Source organism: Equus caballus, chromosome 5, assembly GCF_041296265.1.
Source record: "Equus caballus isolate H_3958 breed thoroughbred chromosome 5, TB-T2T, whole genome shotgun sequence".
Taxonomy (NCBI): Eukaryota; Metazoa; Chordata; class Mammalia; order Perissodactyla; family Equidae; genus Equus; species Equus caballus.
The window spans coordinates 40977496-40992986 of record NC_091688.1 but is presented as its reverse complement, the minus strand read 5'-3'; the positions used below and the strand labels follow the sequence as shown (position 1 = coordinate 40992986).

General features: G+C 40.0%; 1 protein-coding gene across 1 annotated transcript; it reads right to left on the bottom strand.

The window, feature by feature from the left end:
- Positions 1-5208: 5208 nt before the first annotated feature.
- Positions 5209-14823, bottom strand: RIT1 (Ras like without CAAX 1). Its single transcript, XM_023641026.2, has 6 exons — positions 14659-14823; positions 14043-14190; positions 13819-13875; positions 11304-11377; positions 10890-11081; positions 5209-9023 (listed from the first exon to the last, which is right to left on the bottom strand). Exons 2-6 carry the CDS (start codon positions 14146-14148, stop codon positions 8793-8795), a joined length of 660 nt encoding a protein of 219 aa, XP_023496794.1. The 5' UTR covers positions 14149-14190; positions 14659-14823; the 3' UTR covers positions 5209-8792.
- Positions 14824-15491: the final 668 nt, after the last annotated feature.

Here is a 15491-nt window from a genome sequence, read left to right as displayed (position 1 = left end):
GTTAATACTCAGACTCCAATGGGATGTTCTAGGGCGTGTTTTCCAAAGTATGGTCCCAGACCACCTGACTCAGAATCATCTGGGGCACTTGTTTAAAAATGCAGCTTCCAGGCTCCAGTCCTAGAGACTGTCATTTGATCGGTGACCTGGTTTGCTGCTTGTTCTACTCCTTTTTCTAATCTTTCTGTTTTCCTCTCAAAATGTAATATCTAAGACCATAAACACCAGAGGGAGAGATATGGTTTTTAGTGCTGAGAATTAGTCTGCCCCCTTAATTGGAAATATTTATTCCAGAAAGCAATGCTGAGACTGGTCAATTCTGTTATCTCATTCATTTGTTAGTCAACAAATATTTATTTATTGAGTGTCTACTGTATGCCACGTACTGGAAATACAATACATTGATAATCAAGAGTCCTGTTCTTGTAGAGCTTAGCAGAGGACAAGCAGTAGTCAAATAATCACACTAATAAATATATAATTAGAAACTGAGAAGTGCTCTTAAAGAAAAGGAACACAGGTTAATGCAACACTCTGGGGTCATATATGGGGTGAAATAACCATTGCAACTGCTCTTTATGGCTTTCTCTGCATGCCTTAAGGTCAGGAATGATTCCCTTTTCCTATTTTCTGTTCTGTGTAAATTATCTGCCCTGTGCATAGATGCTAGAGGTGGAGAGAAAGGAAGCAAGAGAAAAAGTCTCTGCTCTTTTAAAGTTTCAGTGATGGAACTAAAAAACATTTTTAAATTACTAAACTAATAAGCATATTATAAGAAAATTGGAAAATAGAAAAGAGGGGAAAAAAATCAGTTAGGATACCAAATCATTTTGTCGTCTTCTCTTATTTCCTGTGTATTTTTTCCCCTGATATATCCCTCAGGCTCATTGTAGAAAAAATGAAAAATAAAGTATAAGTTCATAGAAACAGGAAAAAAATCCACCTACAGACAAACATTACTAAATTTGGGCACATCTCCTTCCAATTTGTTTGAACCATCTTATTGCAATCATGGCATGTATATCATTTTTCTAGGTGATAGTCTTAAAAAGTAACATGACAATGTAACGACAACGGTAAGAGTCATTGGCTCTTACCTTCACTGAGTCCTGGCACTCAGTTAGGATGCTTTTGGCTACAATTAATAGGAAACCCAATTCAAATTGGTTTAAACATTAAGAAAATGTATGGGTTCACCTAACCCGATGTCCAAAGCGGGGGCAGGCTTCAGAGTTGATTCTGGCGAAAGGTCGCTGATACTATCAGGCACCCAGGTTTTCTGTGGGCCCACTCTGACATTCAGTGTTAACTTAACCCTGAGGCTTTAGTGATGCTTAGAGAACCACTTCCAGGGCCCCATGCTTCCCCATTCACTTCCAGGGGAAAGAGGAGATTGCTACAGGACCTCTCCTGTAGCAAAAATAAGGTAGGCCATTCCCAGAAGCCTCTAGCTATTCTCTCCTCTAATCTTGCTGGCCCAAAATGTTTCACGTGGTCATTTCTGAACCAATCACAGGCAAGGAGGATAGGATTATCTTTAGGCCATTTAGGACTGCCCTGGAACTGAGTATGGGAAATGGGTGGATTCTTGAACAAAATGTCATTTCCTTTGGAAGGAGGAATGGATGCTGGGTGGGCAACGAACAAAGGACACCACATTGTTTGCTATTGTACCTCTCAGTCCAAGGTATTTTCTCCTGTGACCTCCTTATAACAAACTCTCAGAAAGGAGTCGCCAACCTGCTAACCACCTCACATTCTGATCTCATCCCTCCCCGACACCTGTGCTTTGAAAAAAAGCCTAGTGCTTGGTGTCTTCCTCAAATAATTCAAGAGCAACAGAAGTTTAGCCATAGGGCATATTTTTCAGAAAGCTGAGGACATTATTCTTAATAACTTTTATAAGCTAGTAAACTGAGGAGTGTCCCAAGTGCCTAATACCACACTATGTTAAATACTACCTTCTGAGCACCGCTAAGAAATGCTCAAAACTCTGCTTGGCATTCAGGAACAAACTCCTAGAGGAGGTGTTAAGGCTCAGGAGGCCCAGGAATAGATGTGCTAACAGAAAAATCTGGATAAAAGCCTGGGAACTCATTAACTGCTCTTGTGTTCAAGCCTTTGGAGCTGGTAAATTCACCTCAAATGTTATATTAAACCTCAATTTAATTGAATAGCTCTGAGAGGGCCATAAAAAGGGACTCACTTTCTTTTTAATAATAATAGCAACAATAGCTAACATGATTGAATGTTTACCAATGCTGGGCACTGTTTTAAGCACTTTATACCTTTAAAACTCATTTAATCCTTCCAACAACCCTGCTGGATATGTGCTATTATTATCCTCATTTAACAGATGAGAAAACTAAAGTCCAGAGAGTTTAAATGACTTGTTTCAAGTTACACAGCTCATAAGCAATGGAGCCTGGATGCATGTGCACTGTGGCAGTCTAACTCCAGAACCTATATTTTTCTACCATCGCTACCGGTGGAGCCTTCAAAGAAAGATGCAAACAGAGCTTAATGGGAAGTAATGCAAATTAGAATGTGTTTATGATCTTGAGGCCAATGTCCTCAAGAATGTTTTAGGGCCAGCCCGGTGGTGCAGCGGTTAAGTGTGCATGTTCTGCTTCTTGGCGGCCCGGGGTTCACTGGTTTGGATCCCGGGTGCAGACATGGCACTGCATGGCACGCCAGGCTGTGGTAGGCGTCCCATGTATAAAATACAGGAAGATGGGCACGGATGTTAGCTCAGGGCCAGCCTTCTTCAGCAAAAAGAGGAGGATTGGCAGTAGTTAGCTCAGGGCTAATCTTCCTCAAAAAAAAAAAAAGTTTTAGAGGGTTATTTGCAATAATAATATGAAACTGGACATTTTCATGATTTCATTCACTCACATCAAATCGGCCTCTTCTCAGGAATGTTTCCAAGTTAACACTTAATTGTTTACAAAGTAGTTGAAATTTTCACTTGTCCTTTACCCCATCTCACTCTCTCGTCATTTGATCCAAACCTCTGATGTGAGATTTTGCACATTAGAATTAGAGGCGCCCAAAGAACAGAACTGAGACTCCAGGAACTGTGTGCTTGTTTTTATTCACTGTTGAATTCCCAACACCCAACACAATACCTGGCAAGCATCAGGCACTCAATAAAGATTTGTTGACAGCAGACAGACAGGCAGGAACAAAATATTGTCCAGGAAGCAGACCTAGAGCAAACACGGAAAGACTTCGCCTCTTCTTCCTACTTATTCTGAGTCAGAGTTTCAAAAGAAGTTTGGTCTAGAGTTGTTTTGTTTTTGTTATTGTTTTTTGGGTGGTGGCAGTGGTGGGTGGGTATTAGCTGCAACTAGACCCATAGATTCTTTTGAGGAGTCTAAGGATATGAAAATAAGAGTGGCTATAATGTTTTGGGTGGGACTGTGCCAATTATTTCTGACTAAATTGATGTGCATGCATGCCTTCCCGGACCAGCAGAGATTTTATGTTGGATTACGCTGTGTTTGAGCACATATTTGGACTCACCTTCATATAAACCCCCAGTTTCTCTGCCTCCACTCCCTCACCTACACACTCCTCTGCAAGGAAACTAGGGAAAGCATCTGGCGGGGGATGTTTCTGGAGCGACTTTCTTCTGGCTCAGAGCAAACTGTAATAAACTCTAGCAATAACCAGCTCTGGGAAGGGCAGGAAATGACACATGTCCCCACCCCAGCAGCTTTTGTTAAAAAAACTGGGTGACTTAACAATACGATCATGTGTGCTGAGGAATGTACACTCTGAACCCAAAGCTGCTCATCACAGTTTTGGGGTTTTTTTTAAAGCAAGGTCTATTAGACAAAGCTAAAACATTTCAGTAATTTTGTCTCAAGGCCAAGTCATGTTTAAAAGTTGACTGGAAATTTCAGAATATCCCAAACATTAAGACCTAACAGTTCTTTGTTCTATCTGGTGGTTTCCTTCATAACAAGGCATGAGTTTATTTTTCTTGTCCCCACAGCTGAATCCCTTGTTTCCTTAGTTGTGAACTATTACAGCATCCTTCTTGTTGCTTACTCCCAGCTGCTCCCCAGCCCACCATTCTGTCCATAGCCACCAGAATTTCCCCCACCTGTTAACTACAACCTATCACTGCTTTACAGTCCTCCAGCGATCTCCCCAGACACTGCCACACCATCCAGCTCGGTGATTCCTGATCTAGGAACAGCTACACTCAGAAGCACCTGGGGAGGTTTTTGTTTTAATATAGATTCCTGGGTCCTATCAGAGATCAAATCAAAATTTCCAGGGGCTGAGAAAATGAAAAGCAAAACAACTCCCCAGCTGTTTCTGATCCCGAGCAACCAGGTATCTGGGAACCATGCACACCTCTGGCTGGCCTTCACAGCTTTCCACCCAATTAGTCCTGCCCTATTGGTCTCTTGCTATATCCCAGCTCTTACCCTTTAACCTCAACCTTGCTTCTTGATGCTCATTCCATGTACAACACGATAGTCTTGACTTTCCCAGTCTCAAATCTTGGCTCAGTTGTCTTACGTACATGACTCTTAAGACTTTCCTCGTTTCACGTCACACTTTTCCTCCTCTCCAAACTACAATTTTGAGAAATCTTCATGGTCTAATTCCACCTATCAATTTAATCCTAGATCTTTCAATGTATTCTTTTAATAACTCAATGTAATGTCTTTGCTTTTATGTTGCCTATTTATTGCCCTGTCCTCCCAATTAATGATAACCCCCCAGGAGCAGAACCCATGTGTTAGAAGTCCTTAGTTAACTAACTCATTTTAGCCTAAGGAAGCTGGCCACACTCCAGCCCTGACCATCTGGACAGTGAAGGGAAACGGGTCTGCAGGGCTCTATAGATGGGTTGACCCGCTTATGCTGTCTGACCCCATTTCCTAAACTAAAATCCATCCTGGTTCCTCCAGGCCACACGTGGTCCTCTGCTCCTACATAGTGACACCAAGTGGGAGGCAAGTCAATTCAGTTCAACTCATCAAAGGAGAATGTGCTTTCTGCAGACAAGAGCTAAGCCAGCTCTGGCTTTCTTTGTGGATATGGGTGCAGTCTAGACAAACAGGTGCATAGCACACCACTGAAACACAGTTAACCAATAAACCACGGAAGAATAGCAACAGACTCATCTCCCAACTTTCACTGAAAAAACTGTCAAAACTTCTGAGTAAAATAAAAATACAGTTGCCATTTTCTTAATTTATTTATTATAATTTATGCTATACCTAATTAATTCACAGCAATTCTTAGTGGGGAAAAAGGGGAGAAAGACAAAATTAATTCGTGCAGTGAGAACATTTAGAGCACAGGGTGATACTCTTTTTAGTCAGAGAACTAGGATTTCCAACTACTTCCCTGTATGGTAATACCACCTAAGTTTCAGTTCCAGCTGAGCTGCTGAAATGTGGGAAGAACAATTTGAAAATAAACTTTAATTTGAAGCTTGAGCAAATCCAGGATTACTGCAAATCTATTTTCAGTATTGAACCATCTTTTAAAGCCAAGTGCTTGTCAAAGTTAATAAGGACTCATAAAAAATAAGACTTCAAATTTTTCTACATCTCACCCTTCTCAAGATTGAGTTTGGAAAAAGTACAAGACTACGAGTATTTACCAGGAGCTTTAGCTCCCATTAGCTATTCGAGTCAGCTCCAGCCATACTAATTCCTTCCCTCTCTGAATTCCTACAACATTCCCAGTCTGAAGCACATAATCTACTACCTTAAGATTGACCTCCAGTTGTTTTGTATATGCAAATTTTACCAGAGCTCACGATCAGGGATATTTTATATTTCCTCCATTGCCCATTTCAATGGTGGACCACACTGACAGTTACTGACCCACTCAATAAATGTTAAATAATGAAGACACAAAAATACATTCCCTTAACGTCCAAACTAAGTCCTCTCTACCAACACTGATGCCCATTTATAGTAGTGATGATAAAAGAAATGACTTTCACAGAAAAAATTATTCCTCATTCTCTCACATTTAGTATACATACTTCAAACATTAACTCTTGATCAGGTGGCAAATGGGCTATCATTTTCAATGAGTTTTTCCTGTCTCTCCACCAAAGAGGTAACCTCTGAACGAAGGGGCATTCCATGGCCTGCTCCCTACCACTTGACAAGGGTGTTCTGTACATGCTGGGCATTCAATTTTTTTAAATCAATATTTTCCAGAATGTAAAATCTCATGGTATTAAATTTTTTTCTTAAAATGATCCTTTGCGATGATTCCAAACATTTCTACCCAGACATAGGTAAGTAAAGGAAAAGCCCAACAAGTTGTTTAAAAGTTTTGTATTGTGTCATACAAACCATCTTCATATACAAGTGCATAAGGGAAAAACTTTTCTCTCCCCTCTCCTCCCCAAACATCACAGTAGACCAATTTTTGCTAATATATCACGAAGTTAAGACATATATCCCTTTCTGAATTCTAAACAGCTAATTCTAAAGGCTAGCTTCTAAATTTTGCAATTTACCAATCTAGTATGGACATGAACAGTTCCAGTGCTTTTCAACTTGTCCCTGAATTTTTCTCTTCAAAGTTCCAGGCAGTAATTGATTTTAATGCCCTCAAATTGGATAAAGCTGACTACTTAGAGCTTATAAATTACATACACCATATGATCACTAAGAATAGAGCTATGACTTAAGACATTTTATACCCCTCAAACTATTTAGCACCATGAATAGAATTCTTAATACTAATTAATGGGCTAATTAATCCAACAATCAAATATATGACAGTGATAGTCTTAAAAACACTAATTTGTTATTTTTCTTATATACAATACCAATTCCCTCCTGTCTTACAGATCTTTCCTTCTAGCAATGTTGTCTGCTGCCTTGACTATCTCAAATAATGATATAGCTGTCAACTTCCTGCTTGATGCTAATAACAATTCCGTAGGTCACTAGTAATGAGAAGTTAAGGCATTAAACTTAAAAGGCTCCAAGCTAGTTTAAATGTGGTGAAATACTGTTAAAACAGAATTGCACTGTATTTCTTTTCATGCTTCTCCAAAGTGCTTTGATTCCTGCAAGATTTTTGTCCTGCATAGATTCAAATTCTGGGCCTTTCACTTCTGGATGGCTTGAGTACCATAAAACATGATTTATTTGGTAGCAAAAACATTTCCAGGAGTTTGAACAGGGACCACTACTCAGCTAAGAGTTACAACCATCACTTTTCTTTAAACCTAGGGCATATACCATTGATTATAAGGAAAAACATAACAACCCTGTCCTTCTGCCTGTAATAAAAATGGAAAACAGTAAGTTGAGCTGTGCCCTTTTAAGAGGTGCTACACAAAGTCATGTTCTTAGAGTTTAAAGTGGACACAAACACTGCTTTAGTGACACACATTACTCTTAGCACTTTTGCACTTAATCTCCACATATAACAAGTTCAGATATCAAAACAATCCTGATTCTAGAAGAGAGAGCTTACCACCAATATTTAAAGCTGTTTCTTCCCAGGACAACAGTTTCTCAACTACGCACAGGTATTGAAGTGGTATTCTCTTAGGCTAAGCTTTGTTAAGGCTCAGACAACCCTGAGGTGAACTCAGCAATGTCTTTGTAAAGAAATCTTCAATGAGAAACTCAACATATGGGAATTTTAAAGCTTCAAGACTGGCTCATTAAACAGAAATACCAAGGGCTTTCTTAGAGCACTGAGTCTAGTGATTGTCAACATCAAGGAGGCACATACACAATTACTCAAACTCCTGATGTCTCTTCCATGTGGAAAATGCAGTCAGTCTGACAAAGGGTCTAAAAACCATTCTGCCAGGGCTATATCTTCAAAGGAGCACAGGGAAGCTCAGGGAAAGCACGAGGAAGCAATTATTGTAAATGTATTGATGCATGCATATCCAGGGAAAAGATAAACCTGTACAAGGCAATGGCTGTTCCAACCAGGGATTTAGATTAAACAAGAGTTTAGTAATCCAGTAATAGTTCCCAAAGTGTTTACCTTTGAAGCTAAAGAAAGGCAAACCCTGAAAGGAGGAGTAAAATAACCTCATAGGAGAAACCTTCATTACATTTGATATGCTTCTGTTTGTCTTATCCATCCCAGTGCATTTGGGTCAAATGTGCACTTCTTAGAAAAGCCAGGTTCGTACTGGGAACACTGTTCTGATCCTACCTTTTTCTAGCCAAGTTCCTGCAAACATACAGCCTGATCTCCCCAGATCTCATCACTCTACAATCTGCAACAGGAGTCAGTTCCACCGCTATTTGCTGAACGTTAACACCAATCTCTTTAGCATGGATTTCCCTACAGGGTTTTTGTTCTGTCTCTAGGAAGCACAGTGTGAATAGAAAAGACTGAGGTCCTTCTCTGGGATAGTCCCAGGAAACTGGAGTTGAAAGATAACATGGAGTAGTGCACGGCAAAAAATTCCTCTTGTGAGCTTAGTCAAACACATATGGCATACATATTCCCCTGGGTATAAACAATTTACATTAACTAATTAATATCAGCAACAGAACCCAAAACATGGGTGATCAAATTCTAATGAGACAATTTAAAAGTAGACAGTGCTCCACCGGGTTAATAAATCAGAATTAGCTAAGAGACAATATTTTAAATACCACATCATTGAAAACCTCTAGTAGGCATGTCCCCTTCATCAGTTACTTTTAAAATAACGGTCCTAACAGGAGAAAGAGCAAGCACCACGCTCACTAACGCAGGTTACTGGACTGCTCTGATCAGGCAGTGCAGGTCACAGATAAACACTCCACAGCTTCCCTTCAAGTTACAGAATCTTTCTTCTTCCGGAAGGGTGATTTCAGTCTCCTCCATACGCTGTTTTTGGGTTTCGATTTTTTCTCCATGGCCAGTACTGCCTCCTTTTCTTTCCTACGTATCTCCCGCACAAGGGCATGGAATACATCATCAATGTAGTAGCGGTAGGCAGCAGAGGTCTCAAAAAAGGGACAGCTGAATTCCCGGGCCAAAGCCAATCCTTCTTCCTTGGTGACCTTTAAAAATGTACACATGAGAAAATTTATAGTGGTAACAGTGGAAAACAATTACAATTGTCCCAAAAAATGAAAGGGCTACCTTAAAAGGAAGACAGCTCCTCAACTCTGGAGGTGTTCAAGTAGAGTGTAGTGATTTTTGTAATGCTGGGTCGGGGGGAGAGGCTGGATTACATAACTTCTAAGATTTCTTCTGCCTTCAAATTATGTGATTCTATTTCTTGTCTATTTTAAAGATAACTTTTTGGGACAGGGAATAGTTACAGATATCAAATACGCCATTTTTAAAGATACATGCACCCCTATGTTCCTTGCAGCATTATTCACAATAGCCAAGACTTGGAAGCAACCTAGGTGCCCATCAAGGGACAAATGGATAAAGAAGATGCGGTGTGTATATACACAATGGAATACTACTCAGCCATAAGAAGTGATGAAATCCGGCCATTTGTGATAACATGGATGGACCCTGAGGGTATCATGCTAAGTGAAATAAGTCAAGTCAGAGGAAGAAAGTCAAATACCATATGATCTCACTCATAAGTAGAAGATAAAAATGATGACGAACAAACACATAGCAACAGAGATTGGATGGGTGGTAACCAGAGGGGAAGGGGGAGGGAGGAGGGAGAAAGGGGTAACTAGGCACATGTGTATGGTGATGGATTGTAATTAGTCTTTGGGTGGTGAACATGATGTAATCTACACAGAATTTGAAATATATTATGATGTACACTTGAAAGTCAGACAATGTTATAATCCAATGTTACTGAAAAAAACGCCAAATATGCCATTTTCATTTTCTTCATACTTTTCATTTTACTTATTTACTTGCTTTTGAGGAAGATTAGCCCTGAGCTAACATCTGCCAGCAATCCTCTTTTTTTTTTTGCTGAGGAAGATAGACCTTGAGCTAACATCTGTGCCCATCTTCCTCTACTTTATGTGTGGGACGCCTGCCACAGCATGGCTTGCTAAGAGGTGCACAGATCTGCCTCCGGGATCTGAACTGGCGAACCCTGGACCGCCAAAGTGGAGCATGCAAACTTAACTGCTGCACCACTGGGCCAGCCCCCTCATACTTTTCCTTTTAAGAAAGGAAAACACAGGCAAAGAAATACATACTTAAACTATAATGCTAAAAACTATAAGGAACCTAAAACTGATATAACCAATTATGGAAATACCATAATTTCTCTTAATTTGTACATTTAGATTCTTTTCCAATCTTCTGCTACCATAAATAACCTGGCAACAAATATTTTATACGTAAATCCCTGAATAGATTTTTCAAATGGGGATTAACTGAGAAGCATTATGAATTTAACTACTGTCCAACTACTTCCAAAAAGGTTTGCACCATTCATTGCTTTCAGGAGTAGTTATGAAATGTGCCCATTTCACTCCACCTTTAAGTTTACACCAAACAGCAAAATTTTAAACAATGTCACTAACTTGAAAGGTATCAGTTATTCCAAAATCCTCTGCAATTTCTCTTATTCTCCCCTTCCAGGGCTCATAATCCTCACCAACAGGAAGTACATCTTGAAGTTTAACCAAAGTTTCTCCTGACATAAACAGATTTATTTCTGAGGTTTTTGGAATTGAATATTCTATCATCTGTCACTTAATGGGTATTCTATTTGTCATGTGATTACTATCCTGTGGATTTTGTCCTGAAAAGTGATTGCTAAAATCTAAATTTTATCCAAAATAACAAAAAAATTAGTAGATATAGGGAAATTTTCAAGGTTAGGGAGAAGCTAATTTTGAATTTTTATTTTAAGGCAAAGGACTCTATAAACAGAGAAACAAAAATGACTAATCCCACAAGATGACAGACAGCATTTTCAACTCTATCCTTACCTGTCTTAGCTGCTTTAGGTCAGACTTGTTTCCCACAAGAACCACAGGTGTATCATCAGTCCGACGAACTCGATAAATAAGCTGTTTAAACTCCCGAACTTCATGGAAACTTCGACGATCAGTGATAGAATAACAGATGATAAACCCTTCTCCTGCCCTCATATACTGATCTCGCATAGCTGTAAACTCTGCCTGGAGGGAAACAAGGTCATCAATGTATTGGTGCAACCTAGAACTACACACAGATGAGCATTCATTTCAGATTAAAGAAGAGAGATGCTGATTACCTGCTATCCTGAGTCAGAGTGCATGAAAAATTAAAAGAGATGAACTAGTGATCTTCTCTGCATAAGCCTTCCTGCCCCTTCACTAGAGGGAAAAGACTCTTACTCAGAGCATTCTAAGATTTAATACCTGTCCAGCCGTATCCAAAATGTCCAGATTGGCAGGCTCATCATCAATACGGATCCGGATTTTATAAGCATCTTCTACAGGAGGGAAGAAAGGTGTCTATAAACTCATAAACGCAGGAATATGCAACCTTATTTTAAAATCTGTCTCATGGAAAAGCAGTTCTTTAAGTGCCCAAATTTTCTCAGGAAACATGCTAAATCCATTGAGATAAATAAATTAGGTCTTCAACTAAGGTTTTTATTATTTTTTTCACATAAGCGATGATGTATGTAAGTTTATCCACAGCTTAATAAGACTTCACCTACAATTCTAAGCTGAAAAAAGGATTCTGAGAGATCTTTTTTAAAATATTAGGCCAGAAAAGTAACTTTACCATTTATTAAACAGTTATTAGATGCCAGGCATTATACTAAGTAATTTATATACATTAACTCATTCAATAGTCATAATAATCCAATGAAGTAGGCATTATTATCTTCATTTTAAACATGAAGAAAATGAAACTCTAAAACACTAAATGTGTTCCCCATATTACACAGTTAATTAATGATATAACCAGAATTAAAACCAAGGGCTGCTTGACTCAAAGCCTTACGTACTTAACCATATGCTATAATTCCTCCTAATTTTAATACTATAGAAAAGAGAAAAATCATAACTTACTTTACTATTTTCTAAATAATCCATATTGTCATAATTTCTCCTCTATGAAAGCAAATTTCTTTATGCATATTATTATAGTAACCTTGGAAAATACAGGAAAGTAAAAAAAAAAAAGAGAAAAAGCCCACTCAATATTTTCATCATTAGAACAACTGCTGCTTACATCCTGATGTATTTCCTCTTAACATTTTTTCTTGAACCCTTGCTTCTGACTCTTCCTCAAAGATGAAGGGCCCACTATATCAATGTTTCCCAAACTACAGGTCATGATCCATTAGGATTAGTGAGTTGTGAATGATTTTATTGGGTTTGGACCAGCATTAAAACAAACAAGCAGAAACCTAAACCAAAAGAGAAGAAACCAGAGTGCACCACAAACCATAAGCAGTGAGGTAACTATAGTTTGACGATATGTTAATTACCTACACATATGTGCACCTGTATACATACATGTACACACACATGCTTAAATGTGTACTGGTTACAATGTAAAGTTTCTCTTCTTGGAGTTAGTAGCCAAAGTTTGAAACAAAAAGCACTAAGTTATAAACCCAATGAGAGCAGACACCATCTTTTTCCTCACCACTGTACCCCCCAGGGCCTACCACAGTGCTTGGCACATAATAGAAACTCAAGAGACAAAGTATTTGCTGTTGAATCAGATAATATTGTCAGGAGAGTAGCTGATTTGGAAAAAAAAAAATCAATAGATTCAAAAAAGTAACTCAGGAGACACAGTATATGAGTCTTACTTTAAAGAAGAGGTATTTCTGGAGCTCTAAGTAAATTATCCTAAGCCCTAAATTGATTTTATTCCTAGAATTCCCACCATAGTTTGAATCTCTGAACAATGTTCTAAATTTAATACAGTAAATGAAAAACAAGACCTGTTTCTATTTCCCCTAATCCACAGAAGCATCTACTATATAAAATAACCACACCCAAAGCTGGGTTAGCACAGAACGCTCACTGGCTTTGTGGAAAACAGAGCAGCAGAGGCCTGACCCAATGGAAATCCTTTTTGGAGATTTGTTGAGAGAAAGTGTCACATCCTGAAAACACCAGCAGTATGGCAGACTTCTGTGTCCTCCCCTTTCCCCACACCCATTTTTCTTTTATCCTGGGATACGACCCCTTAGAATCAAACCTGCTTCCTTATGGTTCAGGAAGGATGGTAACCTTCTTAGTCTTTGTAGCGAACAGCAATTAAAAATCTTTTAAAAGGCAAAACAAAACTACTTTTTACTTTAATAGTGTTTTGCCAACAATAAAGCGTTAAGGATTATAAAAGACACGAGGGAAGACTTTGCCATGTAATGAACCCAAGGTATAAGGAAGTAATGAAGGGCTCTGAGTAGAAAAAGTCCGGGCTCTGCAAGTCTGGGTTGTAAGAGTTCAGCAGGCTGGCTCTACTTGTTTTTCTGCTTCCTTTTGTGGAAGTTCAAACCAGCTGACTCATAGTTACATAGTCAGTCTCAAGTCAGACCCTTAGAGAGGTGACAGCAAAAGGCTTCTGTTAAGTTGTCTTTAAACTTTTCCTTTAATCTGGCAATACAGTACACCAACCATAAGAATATGACAAAGAAAGTGTCCCATTAATGTTCAATAAAAGACAGACACTAAAGATGGCTTATGTACATATAAAGTTAAGGAGACATATAGGAAAAAGAAATAGTCATTTGTTTACCAACTGCTATGATACTCTTGTTGTTAAATAAATCCTGAATCAGACAGCAAAAGAGGCTCAAAATATAAATAGTTTAAATATAAATAGTTTAAAACTGTTTCAAAAATTGACACTAGAAGACTTTTATGGGGTTTCTTTGGAAACCTAAGTGATCATCTGACTTACCGATGGTGGGGTCATGATCTTCTGGGAATCGGTGGCTGATGAACTGCATGGTCATGGCTTCGAAACAAGAAATGAAAGTTAGAGTCTACACAAAAGTGACCCACAGAAAGAATTTTCAGTATCAACATTGCATGATAACCAGTCTCCCAAGTGGTTTGGGTGGAGGTCATTTGTTTTGAGTACTTTTAGTCCTTCTTGTAAAATGGAAGAAAAATGTCACCTACCACTTTTCCCCACACCACCGGCGCCCAGCATCACTAGCTTGTATTCGCGTGAGAGTCCTGCAGGGCTGCTACAGCAGCTCCCACCTGGGCGACTTCCAGAATCCATTGTCCTCTTGGAGAAGCTTGGGCTGCCCCGAGGAAAAGGCACCTTGAGAAAGAAGAAAATATTTAATCCAGGTTGGAGACACCGTGACGACAGTCTGGAGCCAGTGCCCCACCTTCTCAGACTCGGGTCCGTGACGCCTGCTCCCTACTGCCGCCTTTCTGGCGGCCCTAACAAACCCCACATGCTCCCCTTCCCTGCAGGACACTTCAGTCCTGTAACACATCACAGGTTTCCCGAATTACTACTTTTTCCCGAGAGAAGAAGAAAGAAGAGACAAAGAAATTCAGAATTTCTTTTCAGACTGGGGCACCGGCACAGCAGGGAGAAAGCTGAGGTTTGGGGACCAAAGGAACTGCCCTGAGGCCGCAGGGGTCCTCTCACGCCCGCGGCACCCGGAGGTTCCGCCCCCTCCCCCTTCTCCTCCGCGACAGCTCCCCTCCCCCAGCGCACCTCAGCCCGCCACCGAGCCCCCACCCTCCGCTTCACCGGCCGAGACCCCGCTCCTCCTACCCGGCGGGACGTGACCGCCACGGCCGGTCAGAGCTCCCACTCCGTCCTCCTTCCCTCGCCGCGAGGCTCCGGCACTGACCTGTGACCCCTCCCGCAGCCGGGAAGATGGCGCCACCGGCCGGAGGGGCGGGGCCGCCCCGTGACGCCCGCCACCGGCCCCGCCCCTCCGGGGACGGCCGGCTCCCTCCAGGTCTCCAGACCCAGCCAGGCGACTCTTACAAAAGGCCCTTTGGTAGAGGCCCATACTCGGGGGATGCACACACACACAAAGAAGTTAAAACTTACATTATGAAACAACTATTTACACACAAGAAAGGAGGAAGTGATAAGGGACACATGGAGGACCTCTAAAGTGAGTAACAATTTACTCAAGGTTGTTTACTGTTTGTGATAAACTAATTTGGCCAAATCTAATGAGGAAACCAGGAAACGGGCACCTACCAAATCCTCCCCCAAAACAGGACTATTAATGATGTTCACCACTTAATAGCAGAAAGAGCAAATTTTCTTAAACGAATAGCTACAATGACTTGGGCTCTTGAAAACAGGATCCGTTCTCAAAGACTAGATGTTACCAACATTCGAGTTAATTAATTAGAGTTCTGTATGTATTTTAAACATAAGTGAATAAAAGATATTTAAAAACTAGGTTGTTTTGTTTTAAACAAATGTACTACTCTCTGGACAGAAAATGCTAAAATTCAAAAGTTTTCAGGTGGCCTTGAATTAAATACAGAAATAAATGAAGGTACTATCACTATACTCCTCTATTTAGGCAGTAGACACAGGCACTAGAAGAAACTTTACACTGGGAAATTTTTCTGTTGAAACTT